Source organism: Plasmopara halstedii (assembly GCF_900000015.1).
Source record: "Plasmopara halstedii genome assembly, contig: Scaffold_1651, whole genome shotgun sequence".
NCBI classification, from domain to species: domain Eukaryota; phylum Oomycota; class Peronosporomycetes; order Peronosporales; family Peronosporaceae; genus Plasmopara; species Plasmopara halstedii.
In genome coordinates, this window is record NW_020188562.1 from 816,224 (window position 1) to 840,745 (window position 24,522).

Here is a 24,522-nt window from a genome sequence, read left to right on the forward strand (position 1 = left end):
CCTCCCGATATTCGGTGTCCCAACACCATTCATTATCCTTCTTAAGCAAATTAGACAATGGCCTTGCCATTTACAGCAGAATTCGCGCTATACTTGTCCAAGTAGTTGGTTAGGGCAAGCCACTTGCGCAAGTCATTTTGGGTTTTTGTAACCGGCCAGTCCACGATGGCCTTGACCCTGCTCGAAGTCCACGCTTCCCAATAAAGCACTCTAAAAAGGGAATTTCTTCTGCGCCGAAGATGCACTTATCGTCAATAGCACACAGCTTATTCGTGCGCATGCACTCGAGCGCCGCCCTTAAATGAACGATGTGGTTTTCTCCATCTGTCCTCGAATGCCTCGCACGACTGTGGACAAAGTTGTAGTTGCCCGATGGGGCCTGATCAACTCGGTCACAAGACGCTTAAATGTTGCTAGTGCATTTATAAGCCCTTGAGATATCAGTTGACACTCCCGGAGCATCCCGCTCAGAGTACTCACCGCTATCAGCGGAATATCACTCGCTCTCATGAGCAATTGGTAATAACCATCGACCAAGTCGAGGGTGCTGTCTTTGTATAACCATCCATATTGTTCTGGAAAACTTTTTTCTAGAATTATTGTTTGATCTGGAATATCGGGAGCGTTAAGCCTATTATAAGCGTGAACGATACGCAACTTGCCGTTCGGCATCCGAAAACAAAACGTGGGTGTCGAATGGACAGACTTGCTCTCACGCACGATTCCTGCGTCGTGACTTGCACGAAAAGGGCGTCAATGACGTCGCACTGCTCCTTGGTCAAGGCTCATAGGTGTGTAACGTAGTATTCGGTTTTCGGAACCAGGTCAATCTCATGACGCACACCTCAATCCGGGGGTAGGACCGACGGGTCTTTGGAGACGACGTCTTGAAATTCCATTACCACGGATTCGAGGGATCCTTCAAAATTGACGATCCACTTCATGCAATCAGAGCCCTTTTGATGTTTTCCAGGACGACGAGTATATCTTCTTCCTATGATGACCACCTCGGCTAAGTCGCCTGCGATAACGCCAAACTCTTCGAAGGACATCTCGTCCAGCTCAAGATGAACATCGACCGAGGAAGTAGCCTCGAAAGAGACGTCGCCGTCTTCCTCTCCCGCCATACCGTCGACAAGGGTATATAGCTGTGTGCTATCGTCCACGGTATCAACACCCTGGGTCAGGGTCGACTCACTGCGTCTCGCAAATATAATACGGAGTCGCCGACTCATCGAGACCAGTTGGGTTACACACTCGTCGTCGTCCAGTATCCCCACTCCCTGTTTCAACGGAGCTTTGATGTTATTAACAGCATCCGACGAAGAGCTGCTATTTCGGCAGTCTTCGTTCAGTGGATAAGTGCCACCTTACGCGCAACACAAGGGCATCGCTCATGATGCCTCGGCCTTTGGCCGACCATGCCACTATTGGCATGCAGCGACCGCTTCAATCTTGAGCATCGCTCAGTGGGTTACGTGCCACTCCACGTTCAGTCCTCGTTAGTACCATCACTATGGTACCTCTATGTTTTGCACATTTCCACAAAAATGAAATGTATATTGTGTACAATTGTTCAAAAGTCAATTATGCACGTACACATGTGCACTGTACGTCCACTGCAACCTCTCAGTAACTAGATACCTTTAATTGATGGTCACATATCTTAAGAATAATGCCTAGCTGAATTTGATACTAAATCTGGTTGTTTCACAAATGACATAACGTGGGGACAACCTTCCTCTCCTTGTAATAATCTTGATACTACTTTGGTACTTCTAAACCTTGCTTCATGTATATACCGGTATACTGCGCACCATCCGAGATAATGTAAAGGAAAGGACGATCAACAACTCAAGGAATAATGGATCTTAATATTCTGTGCCATATGCTGGGGTCCTTAACATCCCTAAGGATATAATTCAGCCAATCCTAGCATTTAAATGATTGCAAAAATAGTCATAAGAACTGAAGTTTTTGGTATTGATATACAGCGCGGTACAAGAAACTTTCATGTGATGGATACCAGCTGTTTTCCATCCCAAATGGAACGATGATGCAAATCATGATCTGCATCAACGCAAAGAACCGGCTTTTGAATAAACTGCACATGATTGAACAGAATGATGCAGCTTGACTTGAAGAATGTAGTATTAGAGCCAATAGAAAGCCAGTTTTAAATTTCCACCAGGCTAAAGTTTGTGACACTTTAAAATCCCTCCAGCAGCGACACCCGTCATCGTTAGACCTGAAGGAAGAAAGGTGTTAGTATTTTGTACGTTTAAAATGCGTATTCAGCTTCTGTGGCTTTCCTTTGCTGTGTTGAGCACCATTCTATCGACTTGTGATGCTACTTCTGACAAATTGGATCCGCAGAGAGTGCAACCGAATCAAAATGGATCAGGACACAATCAATCCATTCGATCCGCTTTAAAGACCAGTCATGGCAAGACAATAGCAGATGATGAAGAGCGATTTATTTCGCTGTCAGGCATGTCGGAGAAGATTGCCAAGTATTACAAAGCTATTGTTGCCAAACTCTCTAAGTATTTCAGAGACTATCACGAGAGGCGCGAAATAAGGAAGCAGCGAATTTTAAATAAAAGTTTCGCCGAGATGATGGCGGGACAAAAGTCAGTGGAAGACATTGGAAGAAATCAAGACGCAAGTTTTATGTCAAGTTCATTCTTGTGGACACCTGAAGCATTCAAGAGCATACTGCATAAGTACGCACTCTTTCTCTACAAGTATGGAAATGGACATCTTGCGACTGTACCAGTAAAAACTGGTTAAAAAGTTTCTTCGCCTGCATTTAGAACATTCAAGGTACATGACATTAACAGAGAAACACGTTTTCGCATTCGTTGTATTATATTTCTTTCGTTTATGACTTTCTTTCGCCAGCTCTCTCGATATATAAGTCCTTATGCATTTTGAATTTGAATGGTGCGTAAAGTAGAAAACCCCGTCATATTACTTTGGTGTCGATCTTTTCACAACATAGATTACTATTCATTCTATTCAACGAATCGATCATGCTTACGTTCGTTTTTTAATCGATGGTACATGCGTGGGCTGAAGACATAATACCAGGGTCTTCGCTTTGAGGCCAAATATGTATACTGAAAATGCCGAACACAGATACCACAACGTCATGATCGCAGCAGACACAACGTACTTTTAGTCGCAGCCAACTCGGCGGCGGAGACTGACGCCAAGTGCTGAATGCATTACATCATTAAGTGCTTTAGTATGGCATGATGCCAGCACTTGGTTGATAGTTATGGTTGACATTAATACCTCACATAGCGGCATCATGATATTTCGCGTCTCATACCCCGAAACGCCTCTGCGACGGACTTCACCGATGCGAACTTTGATTATCTAGAAGAACCTTGTGCGCTGGCTTCAACTTGTCGGCCTTTTTTCATCATACATTGGTGTGTGTTCTTGCAATCATCAGTGTTCACTCTGATTTTGAGCTACCCGAATTTGAAAATCATGACGTTGAAGCCACCTCCTTTGGTGAATAAGACTGCGAGAAATTCCAAGTGGGTGAGAATTACCTTACTGCCTCGTTATAGTAATCTCACCGTTAACTGGAAGATGTGGTTGGCTCAGCAAATTTATGATGTTAAATTTGTCACTTTTTAAATGTACCACTGGCTGCTGCTAGATACTTGACAGATGTCAATCCAAGAAATATTAGCATGTTCGTTGCACGTCTTTGGTTCTTGCACGTGTGACATTGAAGCTGACATCGTATCGCTTGACTATTCTTCGATACCGTGTTCAAACATAGTGTCTGGGGGCGTAAATTAGCGTATAAAATTGCGAGCGATTAGGCTATGATAGTCACTTGATGTGTACGCATAGCTTTTTGGTAAAGTGGCTGTCGTAGCCGGTCAAGCCATGGAGCCTCGGTGTACGAATCCCCATGCGAACTTATCATTTCAAGTAAAATGCAGAAATCCCTGAACTGCTGCTTCATGAACTCACGGGGAATATCAACAATTGCGCATACCATCCGGGCGAGAAGTCATAACCAATATGGCTTCACAGAAAAAGCTAAAAAGCTTTACTCATCACTATCAGCTTGCAAAATGCCACTTTGCCTTGTTTGGCAAAGCATTGCTTCCATTAGGTCACAGCTTAGCTGCATCGTCGTATCGCCCGATAAGTGCAATGAATGTGATGACAGAGCGTGACTATGGGACTGCAGTTGCGTCTTGATTCGTGAACTTGCCTCGACCACACTATTTGCAGCCTTTGAAAAGTAATGCTAATAGTTTTTATCAAGAACACTTATCGATATTTCTATAATTAGATATTATAAGATGTAAGACATAAATTTTTGACATTCAAAACGTATTTTTGAACTGACAGAGCACCTGACTTACATCACGCACTTAGAGAATCCACCCCATGGTAACAGCATCATACGTAGCTTTCCGCACAAGCGACGTACCAGGTCCTTCTGGTTGATAAAAAAGTACTGGAGCCGAAGAATTGATCCACGAATAGGTATCCACAAAGTCCGAAACCGTCACGCCAACGCATCTCATGGCTTTCTTGCACGCTGATACGACATTAGTGATGATATTAACTTGCTGTTGCTGCTCTTTTACGGTAGGATTCGCTGTGCTCGTCTTCACGTCAAGTTGCGTAATTGCGACGTCCATGTTTTTTATAGTAAACCGGCTGAGATTTTCATAAATCTTTGCTCCGGCGACTGTGGCGTTGTTGCTGTAGTGAGATTGAAATCCAATCCCTTCGACCCAAATCTTGTGGCTTCTTAAATCTGTTGCCATTGCCAAGACAGCATCCGATTTGTTGTTTACGACATTGATGTTGAAATCGTCGTAGTACAGTCTAGTTTTGAGTTTGAGATCACTCTTGACTTTATTTGCAGTCGTGAATGCAGTCGAAATGTACTCCTTGCCAGTCTTTTTGTACCAAAAGGATTGACGGTATGAGCCATTTTCTTCAAAAACCTCACTCACAACATCCCAAGCGATACAGGAGTTTCCAAAGTGGGTCATGACATTTGTGATGTGATTCACCATAGCCTTTAGTAGCTCGGCCTTCTCAAGAACTTGAACCCATTGAGGAACTTGTTTGTGCTGTGGTAGATCACAAATGATTATAGTCAAGTCTTGAATGTCATTAGATTATTACTTTAGAGGAAAAGTAAGGAATACCGAAACTAGTGCGTGACAGTGAACTCGAGCTCCTGTCTTGTTGGCAAAAGCAACGATTTGATCGGCATCTTTAAATGAAAATGTGCCTTGCTTTTGCTCCGTGACCAACCACTACGGTATTACATCATGTATTAACGATGAGATTGAAAAATTAACAGTAACGCACCGTCATAGCGTTTATTGGAGTGATCATTCCAAAATCACTGGTGTCTTTGAGCTGCGCTTTGTAGTAAGGATCTGCTAACTGCTTGACATCGGTAGCCGTACCCATATACTTTCCTCCTTTATTCTGCCATGCGGTCTTTGCGAGATCATTTAGTCCTTTCGTGTCCGTATACGTTGACTCGATCATGACTCGAGGATCACCGAAGGCGACAACCAACCAGCTCGCATTTAGCAACAAGACAATGAGAACATTTACCATCAGATATGTACGACAAGGCCGAAATGAGTAAAGAGGAAATATTTGGACACAGTGTACTATTTTACGGTCGTCATGCCGCGTGTGGAAAGATCTAGGTTTTCAATTCATATGATGGGTGAAATAAAGGACAGCAACACTACTGCACATCGCATGACGAAGTAGTAATGCACGATTTACTAGAAGAAACTAGACAAAAAACCAAGTCATCTGCTCTTTCCATACCCATCCCTCGATTGTACGATCAGCGACGACAACTATCGTTCTGTCCGAATAAAACTTATAGGTATCATGGTGCTCTTTATGAGATGGCTAGGTAGAGACGAGCGGATCTACAAGCTTTTTTGTGGTAATACTCAACCCATGATACTCGAACTGCTCTGTTATTTATCAACCTCTATTTTACGTGAGATACATATGCACTTTCGTCCATTAAGTACGAATCTAAGACAGCAAAAAGAAAGTTTACGTGGCTTTGATGCTGCCCGATGCAACATTGTTACGTGCTAACACTTACGCTTGCGCGACAATTGTATTAAGCATAATCCTGCACAATTGCTTGAATTGTACACTGCCGTAACTATTTGCGTATACAGTATCGCGTAACTCTTTCGCTTAGCGAAAGAGTATATACTTAGAACGATTACAAGTGTAGTGGATCGCATTACTTCAAGAATAACTACAACCTTAACCTTAGACTAATTATGCAGCGGGGGCTGCCGTAGCTCTTTGCTAAGAGGAAGCTAAGCTAAGGTCACCGACCTTACGTTCTTTCCAGAACCAGTACTAGTGTAGCGGATCGCAATCAGCTACTTCTAAGTACTAAAGTCTAATCTAGGCAAACGAACAATCTGTTCAAGAACAAAAATGTATTTATTTGTTTAAGTTGCGGCAGAGCCGCCGATATCTAAGACCCAAGGTTTTCCTGATTAATATAATAATACCTAATTTGTATGGCAAAACCGTAGTAATATAGTAATATGCATTACAACTAGCAATCTTGCCACGTGGTGGCTTCGTGTTAAACCACTGTGTGATTACACCAACCTGTGTAATTCACACCTATGTACGGGTGTGTGACCCGCCCTTTCTTACAAGGGTAGTGTCATCCCATTACACTCCCCCCCCATTAACATTGTGATCATCCTTCATTCACATTTACCGGTCACCTCATACGAGTCTCGCTTGTCTGAGACAGCTTCACGTTTATAACAAGAGCTTTAAATCTTCTCCGCTCTATGAACTCAGTGTCGACGACACGCAAAAAACTAGCCTAGCTGGTAGCCAGGGAGCCCGCGGGCAAAGCCCATCTTCTTCTTCTGCACGGGGTGCATCTCCTTACACTACGTCCGCAGCTTCACGGGAAGCACAACCCAAGCCATCGGTGACTGAGCGCAACACATTGCACCCGCCCCGGGCGACGTATTTCCTCGTCGAGGAATTGGAGGAAGTCAACTACGAGCGAGCACTCCTTTTTTAGCATGGGTGTCGGGGAAGATGATGTGCGCCAACAGCGCGACGTGAGCCCAGCTCAAACTCTGTGAACCCATGTCCGTTTCCCGACCTCTCGGTTTATGAGGAAGTTTTATTATTACCAATCGCCTCAACGAGGCACATGAGCAGCAATTGAAGGCTGCTCAAAGGGCGTCTCTCCTACATTCGGTCTTAGACTTTCGTGTGGAGTACGGCTTTTGCTTGGCGGGTCCCGCGACTGAAGCGAAAGACGCGATCACTCGATCGTTAGGCGTCTACGTAGTCGGGCCTCCGGTCACTACACAAGCTGAGCTTGATTAGCGGAAAGCTTTGTGAGCTCGCTTTTTGGTCACCCAAGAGATCACAATGGATCGGTACCGCGCTCGATTACGAGCTCAAGAGAGAGGTGCTCCTGTTCCTGCAATGCGGACCGTCCCTGTGGTGCTCACCCCTGGCGAAACCTCTGCAGATGATGAGGAGAGCTTTGAGCGATGGGTGTAGCGGCACCGGAAACTTTTCATGATGTCTACCTTTCAGCAAAGCCACAAGGAAGTGGACGAGCGCGTTAAGCGCCTTCTTAAATTTGAGTTTGCCAGACTCAAGACGCAACACCAACTTCCTGCGTATTGTCGCCCTGCAACATATGGAGCAGTCCATAATGCTCCCGCGAGCTCTGTGACTTCTCACACGGATGATTCAACGACCACAGCAGCTCAGCGCCATACCTTGAGCTCAGCTCATGGCCGTCCGGCTTCATGGGCTGTTGTCGAGAAGTGCGGTGCGCAAGACGACGCGAAGCGTCCTGATCCTTTTGATCATAAGCGTCTTCGACGTCTGGACAGTCTTGCCGAAGTGGCACGTCAAAATCCCACGAGCTCTTGGAGTTTGTGTATCCCCGCCACTTCACAAGACTTTGGGTTAAGCCCCGTCTTCGACATTGACCCAAAAGGCGTTTCACGTGGAAGTGGACGCAACCATTCTCAAGGAGAGCCGGTGGAAGACGATGACGACGTCGTCGACCGCCGTCCGGTGACTCGCGATGCTCTCCGAGTGTTTGATGACAAAGTCCATCGTCATCACTACTCTGCCGAGCATGCTGTGCGGAAGATCTCGAGAATCTGGATCTCTTTGTGCACCGACTGCCTCGCGTTGAGGATTATCGTACTCTGTCGGAGCAGATCCTAGCCGCCGAGCAGGCGAATTCGCCACTTTGTGCGACGGTGGAGCGCCTTGCGCCGTTTGATAAAACGAGGTCTCCGACCTCAGTGTTTCACCATTTATTTCTTTTTTTCGTCCGCATATTCCTTCTGCACGTCATGGCTTTCAGCCATCGCATCGCGAACGTGTCGTTACACTCAGTCTAGTAGACTGGATGTCTCCGACTTCTCTTTTGTGGGGGCTAAATTTTACTTTTTTATAATGAAAATATTTTCAAAATGCTGACATCAGCTAGCCGTTTGGCTATCCCTCCACCTAGCCCTGAATCATGGAATGGCAGCGTCCGTAGATCTTTTCCTTTCCAACTTTTAAAGGGAATAAATGAACGTACAGTTTTTTCTACGTAAGATTTATATCATGAGTAAGCACCCGACGCTGAGTTTCAAATAAGTCATTTTTGTTATTCAGCAAGCCTACAGATAAGGAGTTACGGTGCAAAAGTGCTAGCAAACACTTAGTAAAAGCGGCATCGAGATCAGAAACAAGTCGTATTACAGAGCATTTAACAATGCGACACATGCTTCCTCTGGTCCACACGGTGTACGTATCGTCTCATCGGGTCGCGCGTCATATTACACGTGACTTTAAGTTTGTGCAGCGCAAAAGTACACTTCGTTTCACATGGAGCCGGCCTAACACAGAAGAAAACCCATCTTGCCATATCCTGCGAGGTGTGTGGTGACAATGTTGCTACATAAACTGGGCATGATCTGTATAGTTTCCACAGGGCTTCGAGGCAGCAGGTGTAATCTAAACTTAACGGTCGCATACTTTATTGCAAGTATTGACTAAGTATTTTCGCCTGCCGCTTTAGGCTGGGCAAACTTGGATGAGAAACAACCAATGACACAAGGGTAAATTATCGCAGATGACACAAACTGGTAGATTTAGATTTGAAAGTGCCAAAATTAAGCCACACATGAGCAGTCTCGTCACAGAATTGACAGCCGACTTTCTGCCGCACACCGACTCCACTTGGTATCTCAAATTAAGACATGGGTAGCTGGCTTTGTCATGTCAGCAATGTTCTAGAATGCAAAATATTGGCTTACTCATTGCTGGGAGCGATTATCTCTCACTTTTATCAGCAGCTAATTATCCCCATCAGCTGGCTGAAAGAGGTAAAAAAGGGCCAATCGACCATAATCTTCGATAGTTTAAAAAAACGCCGTAACAGAGACCGCAAAATCGCTACTTCCACCTTATCATGAGATCGAGAGTTACCATCACTTATTAGATCAAGGCACTAGCAATATCTTTGCGATAATCGTAACTTCATATCCACATCAGAGCTATCCTTCCATCATGCAAATAATACCCATGGCCCATCAGAGCTCCTGTCGACTCGAAGTTTGTGACATTTGAAGCTTTCTCGACTTACAGTCGACCATAGCTCTCAGCGTTCAAGCCATGCTCTTTCTAGAATGAGACCATTTCTCAAGTTCAGAGCTGGGACCAATTATGTTCCACACATTCAAAGAATGCAACTTTCACAAGAAGGTTCCTAAGAGCGTCCATTATGTTGCCATTGTTAGTCGCTCAGATATTTTAACGGATTCACACAAGATTGTGTGTTCACACAATGATGTGATTTACAAAAGATGGTAAGACCACACAATGGTGTGGCCAGAGTGAAACAAAAATTCAGTACGTGGCCGAAGCAGCCAGTTGTTATACATCTGATTAGGTTTGCCAATTTAGATAGGTGAACTATAATTTTTGTATAGGCGGTTTGCCGTAGATAAAACCGAGAAGTACAGTTTATATTTTAAACCAAAGAGTTAATTTGCATCCGGGATTAAACTACCTTTGTAAGAAAGGCGGGTCGCACAATTTTGTGCGACGGTACATAGGTGTGTATTAAACAGAAAGTGTAAATACACAGTGGTGTGGCTACACCGTAATAAAAAGGCACCACGTGCTAGGATTACCTGTAGTAATGCATTGTACTATATTAGTACGGTCTTGCTATATTGAAAATAAATTACTATATTAATTAGGAAAACCTAGGGTCTTAGATATTGGCGGCTCTGCCGCAACTAAATTAATGAAATACAGTTTCGTTACTGAACAGAAGTGTTCGTTTGCCCTTTGACCCACTACACTTGTACTGGCTCTTGGAAAGAACGTAAGGTCGGTGACCTTAGCTTAGCTTTCTCTGAGCAAAGAGCTACGGCGGCCCCCGCTGCACTTGGTAGCACTCTTAGTCAATCTACGCCTGAGTCGTTACGGCTGATCCTCTGTGAGGATGAAGAAGTACTCCTATTTGCTTCAGGGTATGCAGGACGGGCTTAATAAGGTGACGTTCATGCTAGGCCCTGAGGGCGTGGAGCACCTTGATGCGCAAGGGCCCGAGGCCATAAGCACGCGCCATGGGGCGTTTTCAAAATGCTCTGTTATAGCGTTTACAGCAGAAGTTGTCAGTGTCTACTACGTCTATGGCGCCACCGTCGACGACGGATGATTCCTTCCAACCCAGGCCGCCTATGGTGAGCGTTTAGACCTTTGAGGGTCAGGATGAAGAGAATCCCCTTCTCTGGGTGAGAGAGGCCGAGATGGCTATGGCATCCGACATGCTCTAAAACGAGCAACAGCGCGTGGCACTTCCTAACAACAAGCCCGGGGGCTGAGCGCAAGAATGAAAATAACGAGCGGTGATTCGGTTGAGCTGCATTCCCCCCTAGAAGGAGCTAAAGCGTTAGCTTCTGCAAATGTATCAGGCATATCGCGTGCGATCGCGTTTCCTAGCTGCCCAACAGGGCGAAAAGAAGTTGGTAGAATTTGTCCAAGAGTTGAGGAGAGAAAGCTTTGAGCTGCCGAGTAGCGCTTAACATCCGACGGTGTTTTGTCTGTGGAGACACCCGTCACCTTCGGACTGGTTGTAACCCTGTGCAAGGCGCGCATAGGTTCATTGAACCGACGTCCTGCTTCTAACAAGTCTGGTTTGTCGCGGGGAAACGAGAGCACGCAGTAGGCGCGTACTGGGGAAGAACTGGGTTCTGCTGAGCCTCAATGATGTGGAGAGCAAAAGCGCCCAGCCTCGAAGAGCTCTGTGCTTTTAAACACGAAACGTGTATGCAAGCCGGGCTTGCTGTTCGTGAAAGCAACCGTGAAGAGCTTTAATAAGCACTTATCGATTTTGGTGCGTCGGGCAATCATGCTCGACGCTCCACGATCGAACGAGGTCAGCTGTACGCTGAGGCGCTAGAAGCGCTGTTAAGTGACACCGTCTTTGTTCGCTTAGCGACTTAGACTTGTGTCACTGTCCCGAGGGTCCCTGTGGACCTCGGTTCCTAGTTTCTTGACTTTGATAGCGTGAAACGCTGCTTAGTCTAAGAATTGGATTCAAGATATGACCTCATCCTTGGTATGGCATGGCTGGAACACCATGAGACATGGATTGATTGGAGTTTGAAGACCTTGGGCGCTACGAGCACGTCCTCGGGTGGAGGATTGGTGAGTCATGAACCCATCTCTGTAAGGAAGCAGAAGTGCTAATGGCGCGGACACTGGACCGGGACGGTCAATGTGCTGGATTTCGGATTAACCGAGCTGCCAAGCACCGAAGGTGATTGGACAAGAGTCCCGAGCATGGTCCACTATACTATGTAGTCGTATTCATTCCCTCGTCGTAACAGAACTCATTCCTCTGCGGCTCGCGGGATGAAAGTGGAATGCCACTCTACCAGCTGAGCGCTGCTTAAGTATCAAAGCTGTTGCTGCACGCCAAGAATGGTATGGTCGGACGAGGTCCGAGGCATCGAGAGCGAGGCCCTTGTGAGGCGCGTGGAGTGGCACGTAACCCACTGAGCGCTGCTCACATTTTGAAGCAGTTGCTGTATGCCAAGCGTGGCATGGTTGGACGAGGTCCAAGGCATCCTGGCCAAGGCCCTTCTGATGCGCGTGGAGTGGTACGCCATCTACTGGACGAAAACTGCGGAAATAGCGGCTCTTCGTCGGATGTTGTTAGTTAATAACATCAAGGATCCAATGGAGCAGGGGAGTGGGCATACTGGACAACGACAAGTGCGTACTCCCACTGGTCTCGATGAGATGTAAAACTTCTATGAAGAGGAGACGGCGAAGCCGTATGATATCTGCAAGACGCAGAGCGTCGATCCTGATCCAGGGTGTGTCTATCGTAGACGATAGCGCACAGCTGTATACCTTTGTCAACGGTATGACGGGGGAGAAAGACGGCATCACCCTCGAGGCTACTTCCGCGGTGGATGCTCTTTTTCAGCTGGACGAGATGTCGTTCAAAGAGTTTAGTGGTGCCTTGAAGGCAAGCAATTTAGCCAAGGTCACTACTAAACGACCGAACGAGAAGATTAACTCGTCGTCGCTTCTTGATGAAGCTAACCTAGAGGACACTCAGATTGGCTGAGCGCACGAAATATAACATCGATCCTGGCGAGGCCCTCGAGTCCATGTTATCCATTGGTCAAGACATAACAAGACGTCGTATCCAAAGCCCGCCATCGATCCAACATCCGGACCGAGGTGTGCGTCACATATTGACCTGCTTCCGGGGGCCAAATACTGCGTAACACGCCCATAGTCTTGCCCAAGGAGCTGTGCGACGTCTTTGACACCTTTTTCCGTGCTAAATATGAGACAGGACTGGTGCGAGAGAGCAATTCTCACCCTTCGACACCCACATTTCGTGGCTGGAAGCCGAACGACATGTGGCGTACCCTTTACGCTTATAATATGCCAAACGCTGCCACCATTCCGGCACATACGCCGGTTCCTAGTAAAAACGTTCTCCAGAACATTATGGTTGGTTGTACAAATTACAGCGCACTCGACTTGGTCAATGGTTATCACCAATTGCTCATGAGAGCAAGTGATATTCCGCTGACAGCGGTGAGTACTCCGAGCGGCATGATCTGTGAGGGGTTATTGATGCCCCAAAAGCTGCCAATGCACCAGCAACATTTAATCGTCTTGTGACGCAGTTGTTCAGGCCCCACTGGGCGTACGCACAGACATACTTCGGCGACATCTTTGTCCACAGTCGTGCGGGGCACAGAAGAACAGATGGAGAAAACTACATCGTCCATTTGAGAGCGGTGCTCGAGTGCATGCGCACGAATAAGCTGTACGCTAATTCAGACAGGTGCATCTTCGGCGCGAAATAAATCCCCTTCTCATGGAACTTCATCGGGAAGCGTGGCCTTCGAGCGAATCCCGCTAAGGTCAAGGCCATTGTGGACTGGCCGGGTTTAAAGAACCAAAAGGACTCGCGAAAGTGGCATGCCATCGCCAACTACTTAGCAAAGTATAGCGCAAATTATGCGGAAATAGCACGACCATCGTCGAATCTCCTTAAGAAGGATTAGGAATGTTGTTGGGACACCGAACATCGGGAGGCTTTTGTCGGTGTCAAAGACAGCCTCATTCATGCACCGATACTGAGACCCCGATCGTTCTTTCAGTGTTGTCTGTGATACTTCGGACGTTTCCATCGGCTATGCACTGCTGCAAGCAGACGCCAAGGGATGATCGCGTCCGATTCTCGCCAGCTCAATGCTACAGAGAAGAAAACCCCAGATAACGGCAGTTATTACTTGCGATAAATGATGCACTTGTCATGTTCAGGGTTCACCTGTTTGACTCCAAGCCATTCGTGATCTTCACAGATCATGCCTCACTACGCACTGCGACTCAGTCGTCTCTCCTCTTGCATAGGATGGCCAGGTGACTTTCCTCGCAGAATATAACTTCGAAGGTGAAGTATAAGCCAGGAGAGCAGAATGCTTTGGCAGATGAGGTGTCACACAGACCAGATTATGAGCTTGCTCATGTCTTGACGGTGACGTCGTCCGTGACGTATTTGATACGCTCCGCTTACGCGGGTGATGATATGTGCATAACGCTGCTACAAGCTCTCGGTGGCAAGTACTTTGGAAACTCGGACAAGAAATTCTCGGCGCAAGTGCGTGCACGGTTGCACCGATACTTATAGAATAATGGATTGCTGTATTATAATACCGACTCGACGAAAACGCCACGGATTGTAGTTCATCGCGAAGAGGATGTGAAGTACCGTATTCTCTATGAGGCCAACGACACTCCACTAAGTGTTCATCTTGGTCGTGAGAAGACGTACAGCTCCGTGAGTTGCCACCACTGGTGGCCCAAACCGTACAAATGGACAAGCACAGATGTAAGAACGTGTGAGACGCTTCAAAGGGTGAACTCTCTCCGAATGTGGCAGGGGTCGCTAGCTAGTTTGCCGGTATTCTCCGGGTGTTGGCAGTCTATGAGTTTGAACTTTGTGTTCGGACTGCCGAAGGACTCGACGAGCAACGCGGGTGTCGTGGTCTTCGTCGACCGTTTGAGCAAAATGATTAGTATCGGCGGTGTCGAACGCCATCAAAGGTGTCGGAACAGCGACGCTGTTTGTGAATCGTTTCTTTCGACAGCACGGAACCCCGGAGTCAATTGTCGCTGACAGACCCCGCGCTTTACTGGGAAATCGACAATCTTCAAGAAGCCGGACAACCTCTTGGATACGTAAACAGCGGACCACCCACAACCGATCGTCCAACTAAGCGCGTGAATCGCGTCGTCGAGGCCGACGTTCGCAGCGTCTTCGCTAAGACTTTGAGGCGCTGGAACTCCATGCTGCCACTTGAATAGTTTGCTCTGGACAATGCAGTGCATTCGTCTACCGGCTACAGGCCGTTCTATGTGAACGGGCTTGTTCATCCTCGCGCCCTGCTGACGCCGCCATCATGGTTCAGGGCTTGGTGGGGGAGAAATAACCGAGCGACTAGCTGATGTCAGCCCTCTCACTGTTCATGATGAAGTCGATGATTTTCTGTCTACCAGATTATGTGGCTTTCGACACATCCGCGACGCGGTGGCTGCAATCCAAGACATGCAGAAGGAACATGCAGACGGAAAAGGTGGAGGTGATGTTAGAAACTTTGAGGTCGGATAAATAGTTTTATTGAATACTAAGATCTTCCTACCCTTTAAATTTCTGCTGCGTTTGAGCCGAAGCTCCGTTCACGATTTATCGGACCTTTCAGGGCTGTGTCCAAACGGGGCCTTGTGTTTACGCAAATCTTTCCAAACAGTTTGCGCACCCATCTGTTGTTATATGTGGGTTTGCTTAAGCCGTATCGGGATCGGCACGAATGCGCGCGGCAGCGTAGGCACCGGAGCGGCACCCACGGATGCTTGATTAACCCAGAAGTTGAACCAGATCAGGTTTTGAGCACGGAGTGCGACGACCTTCATCTTTAACGGCACCAGTCACTTCACCGTCGCACAAAGCGACGCATTCGTCTGCTCGACGGAGCTCGGCTAGAAGCCGCTCTGGCAGAGCGCAATAGTCCTCAACGTGAGGTAGCCGGTGCACAACGTGTTTCAAGGTCTCTAGGTCTCCGGCGCAGCGGTATGCTATCCCAACATGATGCTCAGCGGAGTCCCGATCGCGACGAACCTCGTCCTCAAGAGTTCAGCGAGCATCGCGAGCCACCGGACGGCGATCAATCCAGTCGATATCGCCCACCGCAGACTCTTCTCGACGAGAAAGGTGGTGCCCAGAATCACGAGGAATATCTTGTGGGTCGAAGTCGTCGCCAGGGTCAAACCCTGTTTCTTGTGAAGTGGTGGGTAAACCCCCACTTCGACAGCTCGTGGGAGATTGAAATGCCGCTTCGGCAAGACTGCACAGACGTCGTGGACACTGATCATCAGAGGAATCATGACGTTCCGCGTCGTCGTACAACCCGTGCTTCTCGGCATTAGCGAAGGCCATGAGCTGAAATCAAGCTATGGCTCTGAGTTGTTGCGGTCGCAGCCTCACCCGTGTGAGAGACCACAGAGCTCGTGGGAACGTGAGGGTTCAGCCCAATCGACAATCCAAGGAAGTCGACGACGCGCCTTGAGTTTGGCAAACTCAAACCGAAGATGGCGTTCCACGCACGCGTCCACCTCTTTGTGGCTCAACTGTAAATTGTACAGCGAGGTAATTTCCGGTGCCGCTGCACCCATCACTAAAAAAAAATTTTCGTCATCTGCAGCGGCTTCGCCAGAGTCGAGCATCACAGGATTCGTCCGCATCGCGGGTACAGAAGCGCTTTCTCTTTGAGCACGAAGTCGAGTGCAGTACATATCCATCTGAATATTTTGTGCTTTTCGTTTGACATGCTAAGCATGTGTAGGGGCCGGGGCCCGACCATGTAGACGCCTAACGTTCGAGAGATCGCCCCCTTTGCTTCTGCAGCTGGATCCGCCGAGCGGAAGCCGTATTACACACGAGGGTCGAGGACCGACCGTGGATGCGCGCGCATGAGAGTCGCCCTGCGGACAGCATTCAGCTGCTGCTTCTGTGCCTCGTCGAGGTCATTGGTAATGACACCACTTCCCCCGGAAGTTGAAAAATTCGGAAAAAGGACACGGCGTCCGCAAGGTTCGAGCAGGGCTCACGTCGCGCCTCTTCTTTTCATCCTGGGAAAGAAGTATCTCGACTTCCTTTGAATCCTCAACGATGTAATTCATCGCGCGTGGCGGGCGCGGTGCGCGGTCGGAAGTAGACATCGCGTCTGTGTTCTTGGTCGTGCGACCTTGTCGCTGACAATGGGTACTCGGCTACCGAAAGCTTGGGTTGCGCTTTCCTTGAAGTCCGAAGTTGCAGGAGACGAAGAAAGCTCTGCCCGCAGGCGTTCTTAAAGCCAGCGGAGCTGGGTGTCTTCCGTGTCCCCGACACAGGGCTCATTGAGCAGTGAATTCGTGAAGAAGGTCATCGTGGTGTCGTGGTGCCTAAGACACGCGACCCTCGTTCGAGGCGACAGTTAAATGTACTGTAGGTGCTCACAATTTTGATCGGGGAGAGTATAACGGGGTTTCATGTGCCCTAGTATGAAGATTGTGGTTCACATAAGATGGTGTGATCGCGCAATGATGTGGGTTACACAAGATGGTGTGGATACAAGTCATTTAATTAGGCTTCTCTATATTAATAGGAAAACCTATGGATTTAGATAGATGGCGGCATCAAACCGAGAAATACAGTTTACATTTCAAACGAAAGAGTTCATTAGCCTTGGCGAGTGTAGAGCTTAACCAAGCTTCCTCTAAGCGAAAGAGCTACGGCAGCCCCGCTGCAGGGTAAATCTCTTAATTTGATACGATAGATGTATGAATGCTTTGCCGATTGACAAGCACAGCAAGTTTGTGCATGATGATTGCTCAGTAAGAATGTTTGTTAGGAGGTGATGTTGCAGGAGTGTGTCGCTTAGACATGTTTTAGACATACGTTCGTTCGTACCAAAATCGAGCTCAAAATAGCCTAAACTGAATTTTTGGCCCTACAATGATCGAGCAAAATTAATCAAAAATGAATTTTGGCGCTCGACACCAACACACCACACTTAAGCATGTTGCAGGTTTATGACACACGGTCGATACTTGTGGCGGTGGCACGAACATAAAACGCGATGTAAACTTTTTCCAACATAGTGTGTCACTTAATGTACTTTAAGCTCTAAATCCTAATTGCACCGATTTCTATCAGCCAGAGAACACAAATCTACACGTATTTTCCATGCTGCGTCGCGCCTCTCTAAGCCGGCCGCTATTGCTCACCCGCCAGCTTTCATCCCTTGCCGTATCAAAGACTATCGATACGGATCGATCGATCGATGACGAGAAGTGGATTCGCCTCATGCATCAAACCAGTCGCCTGGAGACAAAAGTGTTGCTGCCATTGAACGAGAAGCTTCTGGGTCCATTGGATCGAAAGCATCGCGAAGAGAAGCTACCATCACTGCCCTTTGTGTTTTTATTGGGCAACCACTCATCTGGAAAATCATCTTTCATCAACTACCTGCTGCAACGAGACGTTCAGTCCACTGGTGTGGCCCCCACTGATGACGGGTTCACCATTATCGCGCCGGGTAACGCAGATCTGGACCAAGACGGCCCGGCGCTCGTAGGCGATCCAGATCTAGGGTTTTCAGGGTTGCGTATTTATGGACCAGCGCTAATTCAGCGCACACAGTTGAAGGTGCGCAAAGGGATACAGGCCAATTATATGCTTGTAGACAGCCCTGGAATGATTGATTCGCCGCAAACTCTACCACACCAATTGCAAGTCGGCTATGATGCAAATAGCAATCGCTTGTCAAATCAACAGCAACAGAGCAACAACCCAAAGGGTCGAGTTTCAGACAGAGGATACGACTTTCCGGAGGTCGTACGCTGGTACGCTGAGCGCGCCGATGTGATTCTGCTCTTTTTTGACCCCGACAAACCTGGTACAACAGGTGAAACGCTTTCGATCTTGACCCGTTCGCTGATCGGTATGGACCATAAGCTACACCTTGTGCTGAACAAGGTAGATCAATTTCGCAAGATCCACGACTTTGCGCGTGCTTATGGCTCGCTCTGTTGGAATTTGAGCAAGGTCATTCCGTTAAAGGATCTACCGCGCATCTATACGATGTGTATACCCACCAATGACAATCAGATGCAGGCTGCAGAAGGTCTGGGCGCGTCGATGAAGGACTTAGATGCGATGCGTGAGGAAGTTGTAAATGAGGTTCAGCGTGCCCCAGAGCGCCGAGTGGATAATCTCATTACTAATCTATATGATTCATCTCGGCTGTTAAAAATGCATGCTGAGGTCTTCGAAGATTTACGAGTACGTTATGCCAGTGAGAAGTGGAGCCGCTCAGCTTTAGTGGCTGCTACGTTCGTGGGAGGCAATGGCCTTGCGGCCTCAGCTTTGTTTACTGGCGTCGCTATTGAAGCTACAGCAGGACTGTCGATTCTAAGTGTGCTGGCATCAGCTGGCGCAGTGTGGCACAACTCGAATGTCATGGCTCAGCTTGAGCGGAATCTTCTACTTGAAGAGTCATTAAGTGAACTATTCCGTCGTCGATATGGTCGTCAATTGGCTGATGGAGACGAGTACGTGCTTTCTTTATGGAAGCGTGTGCTACCGTCTCTGCAGGTGGCAATTCACACGCTTGGCTTCAACAAATTGCCTAAGCTGAAGAGCTCTGAGATTGGGGCGCTGGATAATATCATAAGCAGCGAAATTCCAAAGCTACGTCGGCAGTGTGCTCCCACAGACAATAGTTTAGCTCATCAGATTGCTAAGATGTTACGCAATTAAATGATTGTAAATTGAAAAGCTCTCAAAAAAAGGTACATCATACTCAGGTTATCCTTTGAATGTAGCAGGTTAAAATGTGATCTTCTTGCCAGTAAAAGCAGTAAAACTAATCTTCTCTTTTTCTTTCTGCATCTGCTTTGCGAGCCACGACGGGTGTGCTACATCAACAGAAGACGCAGAGATGAGGCGCTGACTTTGCGGCTCTACATCTTTCAAACCTGCACGAAGTTTTACCCTATTAGACACAGCTTTGTTTTTCTTGTCCAGCTTTGACTTCTGCTTGGCTTTCTTTGGTCGCTCTGATAATCCGTATTGTCCACTTAGCACAGATTTATCTTCGTAAGGCACATGTATACCCTTTTCGCGGTTCTCTTTGCGTTTTTGTGCCTCCTCTTTGCGAAGTGCTTTCATACGACGCGCTGTCTGACCAGGTCGATTCTTCTTCTTTTTCTTCTCACCTAAAAACTCAGCAATGTCATCGTCCGCGCTAGCCATTGCTCCATAACCATCCGCGCTCATTTCTTCGCTAGCGTCCATCTCTCCACGTCCTGACAGAGAGCCTAAGAATAAAGAAGTCGGGACTGCACCACTACGTCCTGTATTCCCAACCAATGACTCGTGCCGACCGCGCTTCAGCGCCCGCTTCTCTTGCGCACGCCGCTTCTTGTCAGCATCTTTTTCACTTTTTTCCACCAGCTTTCTGATTGCGTCAAGAAGTGGCATAATCTTTTTGTGCGCCAGCAAACGTTCAATCAGCTTTTTTTCCAATTCTGTATCCAACTTGCCATCTGTCAGCTTCTCCTCCCTATCTGACGGTATCTTCACGTGATCAGCACCTTTCACCATATTCACTTCTATATCTTTAATATTCTTGTTCACGACCTGCATATTCTGTCTAATGCTCTCCTCGTTGCTGTCATCCTCCAGCAATTCACTTCCATGCTCGATTCTTGGAGGCTGCGGCTTGACAAGCCCAGTCTGCAGCTTGGCCTTAGTCACAAACTTAGCGAGGTCCATCATTTTAAGTGTCAGGTGCTCGCGTTCAAGCCGCTCAATACTGTGACGTAATTTGCATTCGCGCTTTTGTTGCTTTACCGCATCCTCTATCGGCTCCACATGCTGCTGTTTCAGCTGCTTCAGCTGCTGCAACATCCTGCGCATCATTAACGTGCGCACCTTTTTTGCCTCGCGCTGCAGCAGCGTACAGCTCTTATGCACCAGTTTCTCATGCGTTGAGAAAGCGTCGCGCTTCCGCTTGCTTATCATGGCGTCCAATTGGCTGGTTTTCAGATGAGCATATCGCAAGCTTTCGATAAGTACGGAATTCCAAGAATACACCGTTATCGCCGTTGGTATGAGTGCCATGATTGCCTATTTAGTATTCACAGGTCGGTTGTACTCATGCCTCTTAAGACGCCACATACACAGCATTCATCGTCGGCGACTCGGCAGGCTGGGAAAGATATTGCAGGCGTATTGCACATTTTATCGAAAACCGACCTTGCGCGGATTAAAGAACGCTCGATGATTTTGACAGAAACAGCGATCGAGCACATCAAGTTAGAACGCGAGACGCAGCAAGCGGTTGCGAGGCATGAATCAATGGAGCGTAAGCGCCGTATGATGGAAAAAGAGGCTGAAGTGCGAGCAAGACGCGAGCAGTCGGCAATGGAAATGGAATTGGATGCCGAGCGCCAGGCTTTGCTTAGTGGCAATGAAATGGTGAACAACCAGCATCTCGAGTCACTGCGCAAGATTAATTCGCTGTCCGTGGCTGCCATCGGCTATCAACTCTGCGATTCGCTTAAAGAGCATCAACGAGAACGAAAAATAGTTGAAACACGATACGACAATGTCCACGACAGCATCATGGAGCGTGATCGTCGTTGCAACAATCAAAAGCGAAAAGATGATGAGTCAATTGCTTTCGCAAAACGAATGGAAGCGCGACAGATGCTTGAGGTGCAGATTGCGGAGCGACAAAGACAATTAATTCGTGACGAAGAGGCTAAGGATATTGAGTCGCGTAAGATTCTTGATCTCTACAAACAGTATGAAGTTGAAGAGCGAAAAAAAACAGAGCAGCATCGTGAAAAGCAAATGGAGATGATGCGTCAAGTGACTGAGACGAATGAGCGCATCAAAGATATGAAGGAACAGATGTTAATACGAGATAAGAAGGAGGAAATCGCTGCTGCTGCATATTTGCGTAATAAGGTACTTGAGGAGGAAGCAAAACTTAATGAAAATGCGCGGATCCGCAAGCTGAAAGAGCTTCGTATAGCCAAACTTCGCGCTCAACAAGAAAAGGCACAAGACAAAGAAGCTCTTCAAGATGAAATTCGGTCCAAAAAAAGCTATGAAGAGACCGAAAAGAAGGCAAGATTGAAGAAAGAACAAGACAAAGAAAAGAAACAAATGTTATTGCAGTCCATTATGCAAGATCGCAAAAAGCAAGAAATTTTTCATATTGAACAATCTAAACGAATGCGAGCTCTGGATGCAAACACCGACCTTATTGGACAACAGCAAGCTGAAAGCGAATATCAGCGACTTAAAGCTGCCGAAATTGCGATAAATGCACGAAATGTGATGCATAACACTTTGCTGCTTCAGCAAATTGAGGCCAATAATCAGCGCCGAATAAAAGATAGACTGTTTGAGCAAAATGACGCCAAGTTAATTGAAAAGAAGGCAATGAAAGATAGCATTTTGGCTGAAAAGGTGAGAATTGACACACTGCAAAAATTGAAAACGGGTGGAGTGTCAGAGAAATATCTTCGCAATCTTAGGCGCATGGAGATTAATGAGACTAACGCATAGGCCAAACTTTAGGTTATGCATTATCGTTCAATTTTGTCCGCATTTAGATAAAATTTGATCTCAAAATTTTAACGAATCGCCCCATTAAGTAATTTAGCTGCGTGTAAGAACTATACGGTAGAATGATCACGATTAGAGACGAATTACATACATTATTAGCACGTGACTCATAGCAGACCACATACAAATATCAGCCAACAGTGCTCTTCCACGGAGAAAGCAGTGACTTTACAAGTCTGCATCAGTTAGGACACCATAAACACTTCATCCAGGAGCGATAAACATTAGGTGCCATCCGTTCCTTTCTTTGTATAAGAAGCAAAAGCAATTTGTGAGCTTTGAATGCTTCTTCGTAGAACTTGGAACTGTCTGTAAGCCTGAAAGGCAAAGAAGATAAAAACTTTCAACGGTATGACGCGATTCCCAGCATATAGACGACTTTTATTGCAACTCTTCGACATAAACGTGAGGAGGATCCTCAAGATCCTTGATATATATTGCATGCGAATGTCGGTACTAATGAGCTCGATTTTGACGGATAAAGAGCTCAGCTCCCCCGGTACTGACCGTACCATTTGGGCAATTATAAATTCTTCGATACCACACACCCTAAGGTCTACTATTCAATAACAACGAGGACTTTTGTCTAGGGTAACGTGGGACACATGAACCCCCCAAAACTACCCCGGTCACTCCTTCCATAGGATATTGGCGTTTTCTTCTTACACAACAGCAAGATTCACTGTCCCGCATAGTGATAGCGTCACGCAGTGCATCTAACCCCGCGATGCCAATTCATTGCGACAAGGGTAACAATACCACTTTCCCCGGAAGTCGAGAGGTCGGGGAATGGACACGGTATGAGCCGGGCTCGCGTCGCGCCGTTACCGCACCTCATCTTCGTCTTCCCATGTTGGGAAAGAAGTATCCGACTCGTAGTCGACTTGCTCCGAGTTCTCGACGAGGAAACTCGCCGGCCGGGCGGCGCGGTGTGTGGCGCTCGGTTGCCGAGGGTTTGGGTTGTGCCTCCCGTGAAGCCGCGGACGTACTGTCCGGAGATGCGCCCCGTGCAGAAGAAGAAGGGCTCTGCCCGCAGGCGCTATCGAAACCAGCTAGACTGGGTGTTTTTTTATCTAGACGCATAGCTCATTGAGATCATTGAGCGTGGAATATCCAAGGATGTTCTTAAAAAGGTCACGGTGTTTCAGACACGCTAGCCTCGTATGAGGCGACAGCTAAATGTGACTCGTGGATATTCACATTTTTGATGCGGGACAGTGTAGTATGAAAGGGCGGGTCACACAAGATGTTGTGACCGTACACATGTGTGGTTGTGTAATCTCACAATGGTGTTATTACACCGTAACAGGAAGCCACTACGTGGCAGGACTGCCGGTAGGAATGCGAATTAAGTAGGCTCTACTATATTTATTATGTAACGGGGTTACACGTACCCTGGTAGCAGGGGTGTGTGTCACATGAGATGGGCATGGTGTGACTGGCCCGAACAAGAATACGGTATAGCCAGTACTTATACATGTATTGAGATATTTAGGAAATCTATACATTTAAAATTAGGCGGCTTTGCCGCGGATAAAATAAATAAAAGTCAGTTTGATTTTCAAGCGGAAGAGTAATTCGCCTTGGGTTAAGGCAATAATTACTCTTGGAGTAAGCGGATTGCGATCCGCTAACTTCGTTCTTGATCTACGTATAGAACGAAAGGTCGGTGACCTAACTTGCGCTTAGAGGAAGATTGGTGAAGGTCGGTGACCTTCGTTCTACTTAGAACTAGTACGAGTGTAGCGGATCGATATCCGCTTTTTTCAAGAGTAACTACAACATTAACCCGAGGCTAATGTGTCGTCGGTTTTAAATATTAACCCTGCGGCAAAGCCGCCTATTCTAAATCTATAGATTCTCCTATCTATATACTAAAAACTCATTAAATGTTCAGCAACAGCTTTGTGTGGTCACACCATTTTGTGTAATAGACACTACTTCGAGATTTCGTGTGACTACGCTACAGAAGTCGAAAGTCACCAACTGCAAGTTCAAGGGTTGCATTTATTATAGAATCGAGACTAATACAGGTTAGATCGGATGTATCTGTATTACTTTGTTTAATATCTAAGCTACATTAATGCATGACGTGAGGCTAACGGTTACTTACGTTGGAATCTTTGAGCTTTGCACAAAAGTGTAAATGTGTTATGTGTGCGTGCGTCACGATATGTTTTGTATTC

At 47.0% G+C, this 24,522-nt stretch overlaps 6 protein-coding genes across 6 annotated transcripts; 4 read left to right on the plus strand and 2 right to left on the minus strand.

Annotated features, from left to right (window-relative positions):
- Positions 1-2,286: 2,286 nt before the first annotated feature.
- PHALS_02021 (RxLR-like protein) lies at positions 2,287-2,793 on the plus strand (the record flags this gene model as incomplete). Its single annotated transcript, XM_024716522.1, has 1 exon — positions 2,287-2,793. One exon carries the CDS (start codon positions 2,287-2,289, stop codon positions 2,791-2,793), a length of 507 nt encoding a protein of 168 aa, XP_024582113.1.
- Positions 2,792-4,257, plus strand: PHALS_14836 (uncharacterized protein). Its single transcript, XM_036407092.1, has one exon. The coding sequence runs from the start codon at positions 4,051-4,053 to the stop codon at positions 4,231-4,233; it is 183 nt and encodes a 60-aa protein (XP_036263351.1). The 5' UTR covers positions 2,792-4,050; the 3' UTR covers positions 4,234-4,257.
- A 152-nt stretch (positions 4,258-4,409) lies between these two features.
- PHALS_02022 (endo--beta) lies at positions 4,410-5,625 on the minus strand (the record flags this gene model as incomplete). The annotated part of the gene is made up of 3 exons (XM_024716525.1): positions 4,410-5,123; positions 5,202-5,312; positions 5,368-5,625. The coding sequence occupies 3 exons, from the start codon at positions 5,623-5,625 to the stop codon at positions 4,410-4,412; spliced, it is 1,083 nt and encodes a 360-aa protein (XP_024582115.1).
- A 12,373-nt stretch (positions 5,626-17,998) lies between these two features.
- PHALS_02023 (rme1-like gtpase atpase without a c-terminal eh domain protein) lies at positions 17,999-19,453 on the plus strand (the record flags this gene model as incomplete). The annotated part of the gene is made up of 1 exon (XM_024716526.1): positions 17,999-19,453. One exon carries the CDS (start codon positions 17,999-18,001, stop codon positions 19,451-19,453), a length of 1,455 nt encoding a protein of 484 aa, XP_024582116.1.
- A 69-nt stretch (positions 19,454-19,522) lies between these two features.
- Positions 19,523-20,719, minus strand: PHALS_02024 (uncharacterized protein; the record flags this gene model as incomplete). The annotated part of the gene is made up of 3 exons (XM_024716527.1): positions 19,523-19,671; positions 19,912-20,554; positions 20,630-20,719. 3 exons carry the CDS (start codon positions 20,717-20,719, stop codon positions 19,523-19,525), a joined length of 882 nt encoding a protein of 293 aa, XP_024582117.1.
- A 135-nt stretch (positions 20,720-20,854) lies between these two features.
- Positions 20,855-22,276, plus strand: PHALS_02025 (uncharacterized protein; the record flags this gene model as incomplete). The annotated part of the gene is made up of 1 exon (XM_024716528.1): positions 20,855-22,276. One exon carries the CDS (start codon positions 20,855-20,857, stop codon positions 22,274-22,276), a length of 1,422 nt encoding a protein of 473 aa, XP_024582118.1.
- Between the last annotated feature and the right edge of the window lie 2,246 nt (positions 22,277-24,522).